The sequence below is a fragment of the Gigantopelta aegis genome, chromosome 4, assembly GCF_016097555.1.
Source record: "Gigantopelta aegis isolate Gae_Host chromosome 4, Gae_host_genome, whole genome shotgun sequence".
Classification (NCBI taxonomy): Eukaryota; Metazoa; Mollusca; class Gastropoda; order Neomphalida; family Peltospiridae; genus Gigantopelta; species Gigantopelta aegis.
This window is the reverse complement of record NC_054702.1, coordinates 86,052,101-86,071,264: the sequence shown is the minus strand read 5'-3', so window position 1 is coordinate 86,071,264 and position 19,164 is coordinate 86,052,101. Positions and strand designations below refer to the sequence as shown.

General features: G+C 34.4%; 1 protein-coding gene and 1 non-coding gene across 8 annotated transcripts in view; one reads left to right on the top strand and one right to left on the bottom strand.

Moving 5' to 3' along the window:
* The window catches only part of LOC121371289 (MAP/microtubule affinity-regulating kinase 3-like), a 51,887-nt gene extending 39,596 nt beyond the window's left edge, over positions 1–12,291 (bottom strand). For all 7 annotated transcript variants that reach the window (XM_041497073.1, XM_041497076.1, XM_041497077.1 and 4 more), the window contains exons 1-6: positions 11,806–12,291; positions 7,403–7,546; positions 6,164–6,217; positions 2,853–2,901; positions 1,692–1,757; positions 531–601 (exon numbers count right to left, since the gene is read on the bottom strand). In XM_041497073.1, coding sequence (XP_041353007.1) covers positions 531–601; positions 1,692–1,757; positions 2,853–2,901; positions 6,164–6,217; positions 7,403–7,546; positions 11,806–11,865 — 444 coding nt within the window. In that variant the 5' untranslated portion in view covers positions 11,866–12,291. The remainder of the gene's footprint in view (positions 1–530; positions 602–1,691; positions 1,758–2,852; positions 2,902–6,163; positions 6,218–7,402; positions 7,547–11,805) is intronic.
* Positions 12,292–16,080: 3,789 nt separating this feature from the next.
* LOC121372792 lies at positions 16,081–16,245 on the top strand. The gene has a single exon (XR_005958006.1). It is a non-coding gene; the product is annotated as a U1 spliceosomal RNA (small nuclear RNA).
* Positions 16,246–19,164: the final 2,919 nt, after the last annotated feature.

The window sequence follows — 19,164 nt, the reverse complement described above, 5'->3', positions numbered from 1 at the left end:
ACACCACCATACCAAGATGTTCCTACATGTTAGGTTTGATGGTCCTGTATGCAAGATATGGTCCGGACAAGACAAAGTTAACACACGGATGTACAGATGGATTATTGGTCTGGTAGTTGCATTTTTTAACTTGTCTTCTCTAATTTTTCCTCGCATTTGGTGAGCAGGCGAGTACTTTCTGAATCCCTGATTAAGGGATCTTTTATATACACCACCACCACCACTCTACCCCGAACTTGAAAGTACATACCATGAACTTTGTTACACCATTTATGGCACACTGGTAAGAACAAGAAATAGCCAAAGCACTCACTGACAGATAATGATTATGCATCAGACAAACACTTTACCAATGGGCTATGTGCCACCACAGAAACATTAAGATACAAACTGAAGATGAATAAAGTGGTCATTTACAAATCTCAGTTAAAGTTTGTTTTAAGCACATTTATTTATTAATTATCGGCTACTGGTTGTCTAACATGGTAATTCATTTTCATTCATTTTCCATACAATTCAACTTCACAAACCTGTCTGAACTTGGCCCTGGCTTCCTTTTCTTTCATTCTACCATGAGCAACCAAATAATCGAAAACTTCCCCTAAAACAAAAATACACCATTAACAATGAGTACATCAACGTAAAATTCAAACTTGATCTGTAACAGTTCTTGATAAAGCTATACACAAAATTTACTCCAATACAAACAGTTTAAAAGTTTGTTCATTTTGTTTAACAACACCACTAGAATACGTTGATTTATTAATCAATGGCTATTGGATGTCAAACATTTGGTAATTTTGACATAGTCTTAACCTTTAGACTACTGGATTAATTTTTAACAAAAACCTTGTTGAGTGGGTACAAGTTTATAACTTTTACTCACATATATTCACTTAAATGTTTCATAAATACATGAAATAAAGTTCATATATGAATCGGTAAGTATTATTTTCGTGTCTTTTTTTTGTAATTTTTATTATTTTAGATCCAGTATTTATGTCCATTATTCCCGATAACAGTGGTTTTTTGACCAGAATTTTTTTTTAAACCCGAACTACGATTCATATTGCAATATTCAGTAATTTTCGTTGTTGGTAAAATGATCAAATTTATTATCAAATTAGCTGTTACAATCAGCTATCGATCCCTGAAAATTACCGCGACATGCCGCCATTGTTGTCAAGCGAAAATACTTGCCGAAAATTATATTTCCGTTTCCGGTGAGTGTCGTGTGCAAAACGGCGGGAAATATGAATTGGGGAATGCACTGTATACAGTGTACAGTATATCGACTGACGTGACGTCGGCCGAGATATCTCGCCTGCAGTAGTCAGAAGGTTAAAGAGGAAACCCGTTAAATTTTTCCATTAGTAGCAAGGGATTTTTTATATGCACCATCCTATAGACAGGATAGCACATACAACGGCCTTTGATATACCAGTACAGCCTTTGATATACCAGTCATGGTGCAGTGGCTGGAATGAGAAATAGCCCACCGATACAGAACTAAACCAAAAATAGCAGTTTGCAATCTATACAAGATGGTTTAGAATATCATTCTATTACACTATTCAAAGTTTCTTTTGCTTTTTTAAATATAATAATGAGACCCCTGCATATATGAACTTTGAGGAAGTTGTCTGAAAATAACTAATATTAAACAACAAGTGTGCTCATGCAGTACTTACCTCCACTTGCATATTCCATGACAAGATAAAGTGTCTTTTCTGTCTCTATGACCTCAAATAGCTTGACTAAAAAAAAAAAAGGATTATATTATAAATTTAACAATGTGTGTTCTCAAAATAAAGAGCAAAACATGATCTACTGTATATCTTCGCCTATAAGTCGAATTGTTTTCACCCAAAAATTATTTTATAACTTGGGGGGGGGGGGGGGGTCGACTTATAAGAGGGTAAAAAAAATTCACACACAAATATTACCGTTTTGGGGATTATTTCACAAGTTTTATTGTTGAAGTATGCCCTGTATTTATACTCAAATATGTTAATTTGACACATTTTTTTTTTTTTATAACCTATTTTTTTTGGCATTGTAACGGTTTTGGTTATTTGAAAAGGCATGCGATCTCACTCACATGCCAAGACAACAGTCCACTTAGTTAAACTAACAGTCATCACTAATAGCAAAAATGTAAACAATACTAACTACCTGTTGTTTATTTTGAAATCTGGTCACTGGCATTAATGGTTGTTCAAACAATGTTTTGTCGGTGATTAACTTCATGAATATTACTGAGCTTTCCCTTAAAATAGACTGATCTCTGCAGTTCTTTAGAGCAATAGGGACACACATCATTTAGTACAAAAACCAGTGTACTTTCCAGAGTTATCCTCCTTACAAGTATTAATATGGCGGCAAAACGTGATACATGTACTTTCAGTTTTATTGTAATGATCTTTGTCAGTGTTTATAAATAAATTTGTTGTCTTTGCACAAAACCATGCTGTACAGTGCCATACAGTAACAGTCAAACAGCTTTCACTCTCTACTAAGGGAATATTTCGTTTTGATGCTATGTAGTTTGATTGGAATATTATTGCGAAACGTGAAAAACAAAGTTTGTAAAATAATTTTCTTTTGTTCAGATATTGTACATTATTGTTCTCATGTGATGAAAATAAGAAATACATCAATATTTATACATTGTTTTTCATGGGTCGACTTATAAACGGGTCAATAAAAAAAAAAATTCAGGGCTTGAAATTAGGGACTCGACTTATAGCCGAGATCGACTTACAGGTGAAGATATATGGTATACAACATAATGCTGTAAAATACAGAAAAGATTACAGTTTATGTAAAACAACAAGCAATATTTAACTTACCAATACTTGGATGGTCAAGCCATTTCATTATTCTCACTTCACGGAACAGCTAAAAAACATAATAAATAAATTAGATCAGTATCTTTGTAAAAACAATACTTTTAAGATTTTTAATACCAAAGAAAGAAAGGATCATTAAGTGTGCTAATTCCAAAACAAAAAAAACATCACTGAATATTCTGAATTGAATGTTTAAAACTGTATAACACACAATGTGTAAAAACAATGGTCATTTTATCTATATTTCGAATTATTGATAGTACATCAAATGATTCAAGAGTTACAATTAAAATGAAAAATTACAATGTTTATTGTTAATTTCAAACATCACTGTATGAAATAAAACATTGTACAAATATACATATGTCTGGAATAAATAAGAATAGTTTTATGTAAACCCAAGGATGCTATTGTATACAGAGTATTTTACTTCATCAACTTCTGGATGGCAAACTTATTATTAATTGTTGGCTTAAAACATCATGAAATGACAAAAAGCAAGTGTCAAATGTTGTTTGTTTATTGTATTTTAATTTTTTTGTAGGTGGGCACAGCTTGTAGTGCATTTGCTTTAATAACAAAATTTAGGGCATCAAGTTGGGACAGGCACCAAGGCAAACTTTTCCTTCAGAAAAGGGGTGCGAAGACAACTTCCTCTCTATCAAGTTTTCTCAAACAAAAACTGTTTCACCCTGGTGATTTGGGCTCTAGCCTATGCAATTTATTCCACACCAAAAAAATATTGATCAGTCCACACATTGGACATCAAAAGAGCCGCGTTGCGTGTACAAAAAAGTAACTGACGAAGAACTTTATTAGCTTACAACAGTTACCGTAACGTAATTTAATTTAACAGTATTTTTAACAGGCTCTCTTTTGTCCCATACCTGTATTCATTTGTATATTTGATACACATAATAAAAGTTATAGCTTATTTGATATTTTGTCCTCAATTGCAGATTTAATTCGTTGTAACTGATGATTTTTACTTTCTGTCATTCTGTTTATTCAGAAATTCTTTATAAAATATTATACAATTTGTTTTTGTTTTTTTGGGGTGGGTTTTTTTTTTGGGGGGGGGGGGGGGGGAATATCACCACTTATAATAACAATGGAAGTGGTAATGTTTATCATTAAAATCATTTATCTTGGGTGCCAAAATAATATATACACCACCTATAAAAAAAACTTCTTTTTTTTTTATCCACATTAAGAATCACTTTACAAACATCTTTATTGTTTTTCATGTATCTTGAAATCTTTATTAAAATAATATTAAAACTCCTATCGGTTCAGCAAAACCGGAACTACCTGTGAATGTCAGACCAACATCATCTCCGGTTCTATTAAAAGATGAGTCGGCTTGTATTGCGTATCAACTTTTTTATACCAAATACTGAGAGATAAAATAAGGAGCATGTCTTAAGACAAAGTCAACCAACACACTACAATATATGGTAACAGAGCTTTCCCACTTTTTTTGTCTTTTTCAAATTGTATTTGCAGGGTGTGGTGCTGCCCTCTAATTTTCACACAACGAGAACACTGCATCGGCTATTGGATGCCAAACATTCAGTCCTTAAGTTAGAGAGGAAAGTTGCTACATTTTTCTATTAGTAGCAAGGGATCTTTTATATGCACCATCCCACAGACAGGATAGCACATACAACGGCCTTTGAAATACCAGTTGTGGTGCACTGGCTGGAATGAGAAATAGCCCAATAGGCCCACCGACGAGGATCGATCACTGGACTACATCCCACCCACCATAAGAAAAGGAGGCACAACATTGTGTACATTCTGTTAAGTGGTATTTTCACATATCCGAGAACACAGACATATTGTCAATTACAGATCACTGAAAGTCTTGGGTTTGAAACAAGGAATTCCTGATGACAAACCAATGCATTCTGATCAATGCAACTTAACAAAATCAGCTCATAAAAGATTACATATCAAGGGTAGCACAACAGACGTAATCCAAAAAAATCAATGTCGTCAGTCAAGATCATTTGCACGATGTTGAGCAACTTACACTCAAGCTGTCAAAGAAAATCATATTCAATATGGACGAAATACTGTTACTCAGACTGCAAACATCACTGGGGTTTACTGGCAATATAATCTGGATGTTGTGCACTGGTAATGTGAACAGGTTTACTGTTGTCCAAAGGTCATAGTGATTTTGAAGGAATTGGTAAATGTTCAGTACAAAAGAACCAACTGTGTTGCAAGTAGATCAATGAACAGGCACTTGATGCTGAAGTAGACTTAAAACATTTTCCTGTCTCCAGTTTGAGGAATCTTCGATAGAGTGAGGTTTATATACTGCAAAAAGGCAGGGCTCAAGATTTCACTAATTTGTGCAATGTTTGTTGTCTGATCCAAGTTCAGCAAGGTCTCTTTACAACCATAATAACATTTCAGTGGTTTTGATGTCAGCATGTTTGTACACAATTTGGGCATGTTTATTTAGGGTATAATCCAAACTACTACATGCATTAAACAGGCCCAGCCAGCTCTGAGCTGTTATTGTGGAATTATATTATTCCCCCCCCCCAATTGTCAATATCCTGATCACAAGTAACCAAGGCATTAACATAGAAGACAATGTCTGCATCATGTGCATTGTTGTAACTGACAATGTAGAGATGACTTCTTACTGCATTTTATAGAAAACTAGTTACGTGAAATGTTATTACATACTCTTCTTTTTTTGGGGGGGGGGGGGGGGTAAAAGTAAAAGCCCACTTGCCCATTGGGCTACTGGATTTGCATTTGTCACTAGTCCAATGTTAAAAAACACTAGCCCTGGGCTAGCAGATTTATCAAACTGAATATTACTGTGAGCTTTTTTGAAAAGGAAACACCTGAATTGTTTTTGGATAGTATTAAAATCAAGAACTGTGGGAAAATCTTGTCCATTAAGTTTATACAGAACTGACTTATTTTAATATGTCACAGCAAAATGAGATTTTTAAGAACATGTTCACTATTTTTGTACAAAATAAAATAACATCTAATATTGTTAAGATTACAAATGTTTAAAGATTCAACATCCTAGATGTGCCTATGTCTGCCGATGCTAGATGCAATTTCCCATCAGTAAGTCAATAAATTTATGCTTTTTGACTGGCACTTATGTTTTGTCAGTAAACACCTTACACAAAAATAAATAACAATGACATTTTGCCCGACATTCAAAATTGTCTAGGCACAACCCTGAACATCCTTGGTTTTACATAAAAAGCATTACTATTTGCTCTAGGCAATATATGTATCAATATGAACAAAAACAATTTTTTTTTAACCTTTTGAAGACTTGATGGATTAAGCTGTGTTTTATCTATGATCTTTATAGCCACCTGCAATAGAGAAAAAAAAACATGTAGTCTGCTTGACCTTCACTTTTTTTCAAAGGTAGATGACAGGGCTACCAGCTTACAGAATCAAGCTTATTTTCAGAAAAAGATCAAGAAACCAAAACAATTGATTACAAAATAACAGAGCTCAACAATAGCCGCAACCAAAATATCAGCCAACATGGATTTTAATTAGCCCAGGGAACATGTTGTTTAGTATAGCGTCACAATTAGCTTTGCTATTTTAGAGATCAATACACAATTTTAAAACATTAAACAGTTGTTGCTAATCAATTTTCAATTAACTAGACATATCACTAATCCAAGATTTTGAAAACAAAATGGTCCCTGTAGCCATAATAAAGATTTAACTAAGATTAATTTGAACAATAATACAATTAATATACATTTGTATTCCAAAAACAAATTTCAAACCAAGCTATTTAAAGAACTTTGCCAGCTATTTGACAACACTTGAATAAAAGCTTCATAACATTAACAAAATAGATCCACTAAGAATTTTGTCATTAATAAAGCATACATGACCTTCATTTGACCTTTCAATCAATATTACCAATCTGAAGGAAATATTGTCATCTTAAAATCACAAAATGTTTACAAGGATCAATAAAAATGACCATGAGATTTTCATTACAAAATAGTTTGGGTTTCTCAAAATTAAAACTTAACATAAACCAGTTAATTTCGTTTTGGTAGTTAACACATTTTTTTTTTTTTACTAATTACAATTATCTAAACCATGTCCTAAATTAAAAATGAGAATGAAACAAACATTCAGAGGCCCAAAATGGATAACATTTATCTAAGTGAAAACAAATATCACCATTTAAAATACCCCATTTATACAGGTTTCAGGTTGACACATACACTAAACATGGAAATGGTACTACTTTCTTTGTATGCTTGCAAAATGTCATTCATAAAATAACAGAGTTCATCCACTTTGTTATCAAATAAATTCCATCACTTTTAAAACTTTTTTTTTAGGATTTTCAAAGATTTTGTTCACAATCAACACATAATTAATAACATTACAATAAAACATGATTCGTCTTATCTTGTGTTATTTTAAGTGGCCAAAAGATTAATTATGAACTAATTTTCCTTTTCTACAATTTTCACTATTGGTCATTACTTGTAACCTTGGGAATAAAACATTAAAAGTACCTCTCTGCTTGTGGGTACATGTTTTGCAAGCTTCACTTTTGCAAAGTTCCCTTTGCCAATGGTTTTGATCAATCGATACTTTCCAATGTGTGGCTCATCCGTCCGGCTCCTTGGGATTCGAGGATTGGCATTATCATCAGTAGCCTGAAACAAACATTAACATATTCAAAATACTATTTCATAACCTTGTAAATTAAATATTAATAGTGGTCATGTCAACTACAATTTTAAAAGTTTTCAAATATTAATTTTCTAATGTTTTACACTGATGTGAACAAACTGTGGCAGCCCTAGTAGTAGAGCTACACTAATGTTTCTGTCCCGGATCCATGTTTATATATATTATGTATGTGATATGTGTGTATGTGTGTTCATTTCCTATGATTATTATATCGAGTATGACTATTCAACATAAATAATATATATATAACTATTTTTTTAAAACAGTTTCCAATGGGTTCCCATGAACACAAGGCACAGAATGGAAATAGTGTTTCCCATAAAATTTGAAATCGTATAGCCTGGTGTATGTAGGTATAAACCATTGGTACAAATATTAAGGTAGCTTGAAAAGCATCACGTGTAAAAGGTAAAAAAATATATAATAATTTATATATGTACTGAATGACTAGCGCTCAGGTGAAAGTATTTATAATTCACTATCCGGTATTACATCAGGAAGTAGATTCTAAGTCACTTCCATAACATTTTACAAAAGCCTTCACGAGGTTTTATTTGTAATAATCCTGATGAAACAACTTTACTAAAATGTCATGCTGGAGAGCAGCATGTCTATATATACATATAAAACATAACAGTACATCATTTCATGCTGTTAATAGTATTATAACCTTGAAAAAAATTTCAAGTTGGTTTTAAACAGATTTGCAAGTTTGAAAATAATTTTTGTTTTGTTTATCAGTAGAACATTTAAAAAAAGTTACAAGGTTTCCTGTAATTAAATAATTTATATATACAAATTATTAATATTTTAATTATTTTTCTGTTTTTTTAATAAATAAACTATGCATTAATTATACATTTTGTTACTAATCAGATTAAACAATAAAGTACTAAGTACTTTCTGTGCAATTTTTTTTATAAAAAATGCTTTGTTGTCGTAGTATCGTTTTATAATATATTCAAGAATCTTAGGACATATATTCGGAATTCACCTATAGGTTTTCTACTTTAAGCTGATGATGCGTGTGTGCACACAACAGTTTGAGCACAACAGTAAATTTTCACTACAATCCATTCGGCCGCGATTCCAGGGGTCAAAAAAAAAATCATGCTTGTTCAAGCAAAGGATAATAAAACAAGTTATGTACTTAGTGCACTCACTAGAACATGCAAATGAAAATTATTTCACAATATAATTTTTTTAATAAAATATTTTTGCACGCCAATATTTCAAAATTGGCACAGGTCTCAAACCAAGAATTTCGCTGGGAAATAAATTTGTGATGACATCATCAGTGAAAAGAAAAATCCTCATAATATAGGTGCACCAGTTCTGCTATAATCCACATTGTAACTAGTAACCAAGATCAGTTTCCTACAGCCACACTACACACACTAGTTAGTCCATAATCAAGGAACACTGATTGCATGTATAGACAGACCTACTCTATTATATATGTAGGGCCTTCCAAAGAAATAGTGAAATGATGCACACACCCTGCTCCGGAGTTAGTCACTGGCGAAGTCAGAGGCTAAGTCCGTAGTGGGCGTGCCTGAACCTTGTGGATAGGGGCACGTTAATAGAATTCCCATTCCCAATGATGCACAATGTACAGTTAATGAATAATTATGGATCAGTCTGGACTATTAAACTATGAATACATACTGTTATATGTTTACTGTGACCCCTGTCATATCCACATTTTATATTAATTTCAATACTTGGCAATAACAGAGTTCGACAAATCCGCTAGCCCGACGCCCGTGGCTAGTGGTTTTTAAGTTAGTGGCTAGTGAGAAACGCAAAACCACTAGCTCCTGTGGGCTAGTGGTTTCCCCCCTCCTCTTGTCATCGCTCGATCGTGGGGTGTTTTTTTTTCTTTCTTTCTTTTTCTCTCGGCTGAAATTTCGTTTAATAAATTTGATTGTGACGCTTGTCATCGAATAATATCAACAACGCAATCAGTATATAATAATAATCCACTTGAGCTAGGTCTGCAAACTGCAGTAACATGCTATCTCTACATCGTCACAGTTACAGCATGCATTGTTTACCTTTCCCTTTCAAGTTTTTGGCACAGGAAATAAAGTCTAATGACATGCGTGTTTTGATTGGTTAGACACGTCACGTGGTAGTTAATCTCACACATATGTTTTAGGCTAAGAACTTGGAAATCACCAATCGCGACGACAGGTTAATCTCAATCAAGTAAACCCCAGCCATGCTTTGAATTTCAGTGTTTGTTTTATTTACCTATTGTTTTCTAATTTAACACTTCGCTAACATGTGGTTATCGGCAATCAGGAACACAATTTACTTTAATGGTAACCGCATATGCAATGACTCGGCTTGGCCTATTACGTGTAGCGGTTTGGATAATACGCCACAGCTGCCGATACAAGATAATACCTTTTTTGTTTATCAATTAACAACGGATTAGATGTTGCCGTTATATTCTTTTGATATCGGTCTGACACGGGATAATGCCCTGTATTTGGCATCACCGTTCCTGGCGACATAAATAGTAGGCCCTAAATATATAACCAACTACCAAATACACTGAACCATCTATTACTGTGTGTCACACTGTCGTACCCTCATTTAAATTTAATTATTTTGATAGTGTGTTTAAATACCAACCAAGAGTTTGCTCAATTATTTTTCCCCGGGGGGAGGGCAAAAATGAAAACGGGACAATGACGATGGATCACACTTGACAAAAGACAAAACGTACGACACGACAAAAAACTGAAAGTTACAACATGATTTAAGTGTTTGTTTTATTTTACTATTATACTCGTAAATGTGTAATGTTACAAAAATTATATAAAAATCCAGTTATAATTGATCAGGAATTTGGGCTAGTGCTTTATCTTGGTGGGCTAGTGGTTTTCACAAACCCACTAGCCCTGTGGCTAGTGACTTTTCAAAATATTTGTCATACTCTGAATAAGCCATTCTTTATTTTCACCAATTGACCGTTAACTTATGGGAAACATGTCTAGCTCTTTCATTTGGAGTAAGGAAAAGTTGGTGATTAAAATTATGTCCTGTACCTGAATGATAATACAGTATTTGGGCTAATTAACGTCATTGATCTTGGTGATCCTTTCTCTACTGAAGATAATTATTTTTGCAGGGAATTCAATTTTCACTCAAATTATAATTTCAAAATTACTGCGTGAATTTTTCCATTTAACATAATTCCCTTTACGGTATATTTATCATGAAAAACCGTGAACCAGGCTACCCCATAAACCAGTCTATTTATGTTTGACTTGTTTTTTTAAGGAATCTGTATATGATTGAGCCCCATTTGTTCACAGATTCACTGCATAAAATTTGGGCAACATTACTCTTGAAAAATCGGTTTACGGGAGCAGCTGAAGAATATCAACATTAGACTATGACATGCATTTAATCTCTTCACAAAAGAAAATGGCATGGATATTAACATTTCGCGGTTGATTTTGACAATAAAGTAAAACAAGATAAAACATTATTTCATCAAATCAATCGTACATTACAATGCACATAAACCAATTTCCTGTTAATAGGCCGTTCAGTTACTTGAGGATATATAAAGAAACAATGTAAACCACTTTTTATACTGTTTTGAGTAATGCTGTAACTTTGGATCTTCTCATTCACCTTCAGAGATAATGAATAACAAAATGTTCTATTTATTCTATTTTAAAAATCTGTAATTAATAAAATACTACTTTATTACACAACAAAAACTGAGGTGTAATAAATCTATACAAACTCTAAACAACATGTCATTGTGCATGTTTGCCAAATTGTGATATCAGAGTGAGAAATTAATATTTCTATTTCTATATATCAGTATATGAGTGTCTATTGTGGGTACTAATTAAGTTTATGTAATTAACAAATGTGGAGATAGTTTATCTTATCCTATTAACCGAAAAAATAATGCGACTAGTTTTAGGTGTGTGTTCTTTTACATTTAACATGCATTGCTCAGAATTTTCACAACATTCAAAATTACTACCAACAAAAAACCCTGACACCTCCAATAAAATTATACTGACACACTTTCCCCCCCCCCAAGTGAAAAAATATCCCCAATTGCTTTGTATAATATCGCATTTTATTAACTTCACCTATTGTTTTTCTACAACAGATGGAGAGGTTGGAAGAATATGCATTTGCAGACAACATGACTGGGTAAAAAGGGAATAAGATGAACACTTACGTGATTACTAACTGTCACCGATTCATGGACCGGTGGAAGTGGCCCCCGAGTGGCAGACATTTTGAATTAGTAATTGTCATAAATTTATTGCAGTAAATTCCGTAAAATATACTGTTCCATTAGAGACTTGTGCATAACAAATGACACATTAGGAATTATGAACAGCTAAGCATGTCGGAAATTGTGTTCCAATGTACGACTATGAAAAGAAACTCAGGTCGCCAAGGCTGGAAAAACACCCGTGACCGCCTGACAGGAAGACTACTCGTCTTGGTTTAATACTCCCTGTTCCTGTCAGATCTGGCCATACAATGTCTATTCAGAGGCAGATATATTCCCTTGGATGTCCGCCATTATTTGACATCAAGGTAATAATACCCTTCTCCGACACATCTCTAGTTTTTGTAATTTTGTAAACACTTCCGAAATTTTATGAAAGAAAATGGCTGACTTTTCCTTCCACGCCAGGCTTGTCAGTCCTGCGCATTGAGGTCAGCAAGGTACTATTTTATTGGTTGGCTTCGGAAATGACATCATCGGGGTTAGAACAGCTGCGAAGCATCATCAAGTTGTAACATCAATTAAACTAATGTTAAATTTTAGCCGAGGTTTCATTTATAAATTCGTTTTTATCTGTTTTAACACGCTACGTGCTAGTTGATATATCCAAAGACGCAAGAAGCGTATCAGAGGCTCGAGTGCACTGGTTGACGCCCACCATAAAATATACCAACACTTTTAATACTAGTAGTCACCCATGGATGAACATTTATAAGAAAGACGATTGTTCGGATAGGAGACTATCGCTGCTGCTAACAGTAAATACATAAAAACAGTAAACTAAGACAATCACATGTCCTGGCTTGTCATTATGGAGCACAGGCAACTGCATAACACTAACCCCTACACGCACGCATAAGAATTGCCGTTTTATATAGATGGAAAGAAAGAAGTGTTTTATTTAACGACGCACTCAACACATTTTATTTACGGTTATATGGCGTCAGACATATGGTTAAGTACCACACCGATTTTTTTTAGAGGAAACCCGCTGTCGCCACATAGGCTACTCTTTTACGACAGGCAGCAAGGGATCTTTTATTTGCGCTTCCCACAGGCAGGATAGCACAAACCATGGCCTTTGTTGAAACAGTTATGGATCACTGGTCGGTGCAAGTGGTTTACACCTACCCATTGAGCCTTGCGGATATATAGATGGTGTACAGACGACCGTATACTTAAAGGGACATTCCTGAGTTTGCTGCATTGTAAGATGTTTCCGACTAATAAAATATTTCTATGATTAAACTTACATATTAAATATATTTTCTTGTTAGAATATCACTGTCTGTATATTCAATGTGTTTCTGGTCGTCTTAATATGTGTAAGAAGCCCAAAATGGATTGTGTCCATGGGCGGATCCAAGGGGGGGGGGACCAGGGGGACGCGTCCCCCCAAAAAATTGTTCAAGTGCCCTCAAAATGTCCAAGTGCCCTTTTTGTTTGTAGAATTTTTTTTTTTTAAGTAAACAATAATTATATTGTAGATAAATGAAATCAAGATTTTCGTGTACATGCGCAAGCTTGCAGATATGTGTCTGTGTTATTGAGTCTCAATGGGGCCCCATTGAGGTTCTAACGCGAGTGACGCCAATTTACTTCATTATTGCTAGTATATTATGACGTAGAACTGTAGGAATTCATATTAATTGTAAATATCAAAACTTGTAGTAAGGTGCCCTTTTGACGAGTCAATGTGCCCTTCTTTTTTGGTCCCCCCCCCCCTAAAAATATTTCCTGGATCCGCCCATGGTGTCTACAAATAATTTCGTACGTACGAAAAAATGAAATTTTAGGAAATAAAATAAATTTAGCCTAGTATAAATATTAAAACGATCAAAAACACATTTAATATGCAGCCACTAATATTTTATGCAGTAAAATATAGTTGATATGTCATTACAATCGTTATAAAGTCTGTTAGTCAATAACATCTTTAAAATTGCAGCAAACTCAGGAATGTCCCTTTAATATATAATTACTGCTGTTGTTGCATTTAAAATAATTATAATAAATAAATCTATGTCCATGTGTAAAGTCTATTAAAATACCCGCAGACTGCACCAAAGTATTAATTTGTTTTAGTATTTTTGGGGGGAAGAATGCCGTTTCATTACATTTCCTATTTACAAGTCTGTTCTCTGTATGATAAAATTCGTCAGCAATGTATTTTTATAATGGTTGTTTTTACATTTCCTATTTGTCTGTCCTCTGTATGATAAAATGAAGTGGCGACAGCAGGTTTCCTCTCTCAATATCTGTGTGGTCCTTAACCATATGTGTGACGCCATATAACCGTAATTAAAAATGTGTTGAGTGCGTCGTTAAAAAAAACATTTCTTTTTTTCTGTATGATAAAATTCGTCAGCAATGTATTTTCATAATGGTGGTTTTTATCTCCATACAGTGCTATATCGTAATAATGATTACCCTCTGGACGTTAATTTATGTAGGGCAGAATCTATTTTTAACTTTTTCGAATTGTCAAAACGCTTCACGTTTTAATTTCTTAAAACCATTTATCCTACAGCATATTGTCACATGCAGGTTTGGCTGCTGTAATGTTGGCGGTGGACAAGAATCAAAGGAAAGGAAATGTTTTATTTAACGACGCACTCAACACATTTTATTTACGGTTATATGGCGTCGGACATATGGTTAAGGACCACACATATATTAAGAGAGGAAACCCGCTGTCGCCACTTCATGGGCTACTCTTTTCGATTAGCAGCAAGGGATCTTTTATATGCACCATCCCACAGACAGGATAGCACATACCACGGCCTTTGATATACCAGTCGTGGTGCACTGGCTGGAGCGAGAAATAGCCCAATGGGTTCACCGACAGGGATCGATCCCAGACCGACCGCACATCAAGCGAACGCTTTACCATTGGGCTACGTCTCGCCCCCCTGGCAAGAATAACTGATGTAAGTTAATCTTAGGAAATCGGGTATATAATTTATGTACGTGGGTATGTGTACGCATGGACAAGTATACTAATTTCATGGTCTTTTAGACTTGGGTTTTTTATGATTGGGTGCAAATTATGTAATTGTTTTTAATTCTCTAAAGAACATGTCAATTAATACATGTGTATATTATAAATTGTATGTAACAAAGTATGAGTGGAGAAGCATTAATATAGGCCAATGGCCTGTTTGCCAATCCATTTCTTTTGTGAAATAAATATTGTTTAAACCGTTTCGTTGTATCGGGCTTCACCAGGGCTGTAGACTATCAAGCATAACATAAATGGTGACAATAAAAATAATAATAATGAAAAGAAATAATTGGTCATTTCCGCACCCTCCTCCCACTAGCATCTATGTGTTGGAAGCAGGGGTCCAGATGACACTAGCTGACACACATACACCCTCCCCCAACTTGAGGACAAAAATGTACATTTTTATATGCCGGTCGTATTATGGTATGGACATATCATATTGGATCATCAAACCTTGCGTGCAGCTAAAACTTGGTTCTGGTTCTGATTTCAGATTAAATGCTTTGAGAATTGTATTTGATATATTCTTTCTGTGGAATAAAGTAATTAAAATGTTAGAAGCAAATAAGCAATGTCAGTTTTTAGAAACTGAATATTCTGCTGCAGCCACACACACAAAAAATTCCTGTTAACAAATGGGATACACGGTATGTTCAGGTGTGCTTCAATTTAACCCCAAAAAGAAAAAGAAAAACCGTACGTGACACGGTTACTCAGTTTGTTGAGATTTTGTTAATGCTAACCTTCGGTGGAAAAAAACTAACAAAAAACCTCGTGGTTAAAAATAAAATGCATAACTTAAAACTGTTATTAAATAATTATTTATGTGAAATATGCCTATTGCCTAAAACGAGATTCGAACCTGACGACGACTGTCGCACATAAGACATTTTATTTGTCGAGTCGGTTTTTATTCCGAGTATCAGTCTGGCTAGTAGATTTACACCAGCATGGCGAACATTACCTGATCACAATTACAGTGAGTCGTGATCACTTTATCTGTAAAGCTTTACGAGTGACTTTTATTCATAACAAAATATTTATATAATTACAAAACATATATGTTACCTAATAATTAGGAAAATCGTTTCTTTAAGAAAATGTTTAAATTAAACATTTAATTTATAATAATATTATAATCTGTAAAGAAACACCATTTTACAATAATGAAAAATATGTACATAAATGACAAATGGAAATAAAATATCATACTTACCTGGTACGGGAGGTTACCATGATCCGCAAGGTGGTCCTCCCAGGGCGAGGCCTTTCCATTGCACTCCGGTTGGGCTGACCCCTGCGATCGCCCCAAATGTGGGCGACTCGAGTACGTAATTTTTTAGTGTGGGGGTCTGCGTTCGCGCTAACCCCTGAATAAACCAAATATAAAATTATTGACCATCTTTCGATGTGTTTATTGAAACCTCTACATGGCCTAAAAATTCACTAAATGAGAATAACTGGATACATATGCTTGTAGGAAGGGATTTTGTTTTATTTTATGCATCATTCCACATTCTGTACCGGGTCGGGCCACTGGCCATCCAGAGACGGAACACAGAACATGCTTGGAACTTAGTAGTATATGAGCATGTTAAAAATATTGGACTTGGACCATTCCACAGACAAGGTAGCACATACCACATCTGATATGCCAGTCGTGGTGCATTGGCTGGAACGACTCATTGGGTAGTTGTAAGGCCACTACACCGACTTCTCTATCACTGATCACAAACAACTAACCCACTGACCTGGACAAACAGCCTAGATAGTCGAGGTGTGTGCCCAGGACAGCGTGCTTGACACTTAATTGGATATAAGCATTAAAATAAGTACTAGTATAAACAACTGTCAACAGTCAGTTATCTTGTTCAATGCTTTTCAGTTAAGTAGTTAAGATTGTACTGAAATTTTAAAATTACACTATGTTCGTTTGTTGAAAGAAAAAACCTGTTTAAAGGGACAGACCCTAGTTTCAATCCGTGAAAATTAACACTAAGTTTAGTTAATCTACAAACCTGTAACACATTTGGATAAAGTTACAATTGAGTGAAACATGAGTCTGTGACTTTGAAATGGTGAAATACCCTCTAAAAACAGACTAAAACTCTACTCCATAACTGTTACTTCTCAGGCGCACGTACGTTTTTAAAAATATGAGAAATGCCTTTTGTGATATTAAAAACACCAGGATGACCAAAAACACTTCGAATGTACGAAACTTAATAATCTAAACAATAAAATCTAAGTAAAATATTATTTAAGTTATCAAAAACGGCTACAATAGTCAAAACTATACGTTAGTGTTTAAAAACTAGGGTATGTCCCTTTAAATAGAGAATAATATGAGTGGCCATTTGATACAGTTGTTTTAAAATGTATCTAATGAACGAAAGCGAGTTTGAGACGTTTTTAAATGAGTTGTGAGACAAGTAGTATCTAAACAGAGACGAATGTATTATTTTATTTATTCATATCCTCAAAAACCAGGTTTTAAGCAAATTTTAACATCTTTTTCAACTTACGCATCACAGACCCATAATTGTCAGGTTAACTATATGTCACAATGTAATCGATTTCCATCGTGTAGATTTTTATTGGATGTATGGCAGTGGTGACCTGGTCATCACCTAGGAGCAGCCAGTCGTATGTCTTGAAAATGTTAACACACGTACATGTGTAACCAACGGGTGTGTAAGAAAATAATGTAATAATATATATATAATTTGGTAATTTCATTGCCAGTTGGATAGAAAATTTTAATATTTACAGGCATGGAGGGAGGGCGTGTGTCAAACCTCTGAGAATTAAAAAAAAAAAAAAAAATCAATTTTTTGCAGGGAGCATGATCCAAATTTCACTCTTTACAGACCGTACTCCACCTGCACAATTTCTTGCACTTGCACCTAATTTTTCTTAATGTATTATGAATTGTAAAGAAACTACTAGTAACCAGCAACCCATATATTTTTTTAAACTTAAAAAAGCTTCAACATGTTTATACATGTGAAGGGCAAGATTTGCCTAGGGAGGAGGTATGAATTCAAAGTAGGGCAATTATAGTATTCCAAACAGTTTTTCCAGAAACATCCAGCCATTCAAGATATTACATTTCTCTAACAAAAAATTAATTTTGTTCATCCACTAGAAATAGGATTTTGGGGACTCTTTCAAGTTTGACGAGGAAGTGCACACCTCCGGAACCACTTCGAAGATCTGCTCCTGTGACAGCAAACCAGTGTTAAAGTATCACCTCACTATTTTCCAAACTCATGTAATATAAAATGACCCGTATTCAGAAACCTTGATCACAGTTCTCTTTTGTGGCTGATTAGAACACGTTTGGTTATTTAAATGGACACCAAAAAAACCCCAGTAACACACTAGCAGGTAGATGGTTTTAACCAACTTGTAAATTTACAATGACACGGTGGGAGGGCGTGAACAAACAGAATGCTTTAAGTTCAAGCAGTTGTTCAGAGTTTTGAGGAGATCAACGCAGTGTTAAACTGTTTGAACAAGATTGGAATTAAACAGAACAGAGGCTGCCCTGACTAACACCTGCCTGGAACATAGATACCTATACTGTGATTCGGCTAAATACACCTGTGTAAAGCGGTAATAAACCCCACAGTAGTTCAGATATCAAGGAAAGGAAAGAAATGTAAGCCAAATTTGTTTTTAAGGAAATTGTTTTATGTAGTAATAATATATAGAGAATAATACATGAGTAGCCGTTAGATACCATTTATCTCACAATGAGTTGTTTTAAAATCTATCTAATGAGCAAAAGCGAGTTTGAAACGTTTTTAAACAATGAGCTGAGATAAATGGTATCTAATGAACACTAGTGTATTATTATATTTCTTACATATCATCAAAACCCCGGTTTTAAGCAAATTTTAACTCTTTTTTTTTTTACTAAGATATTTACAGCCATTGCACTTGTAGCTAATTTACGCGTCACAGACCAGGACCGTAGCTAGGATTTTTTGTTGGGGGGGGGGGGGGGGGGGGGGGGGGGGCAACTGAGTAATTAATAGTCTAAAATTCCTTAAACAGACAAGAAGATAATTTTCTTTAAGTTTCTATGCTTTCCGGATTTTTATTGGGGGGGGGGGGGAGGGGGCGACTTGTATATTACTGCTATATGCAATATTGTTCATTCCAAATAATTAACATTTTAATACATAATTTTTATAAATTATTCAAACACAGAAGGAAATATTTTATTTATCGACGCACTCAACACATTTTATTTACAGTTATATGGCATCGGACATATGGTTAAG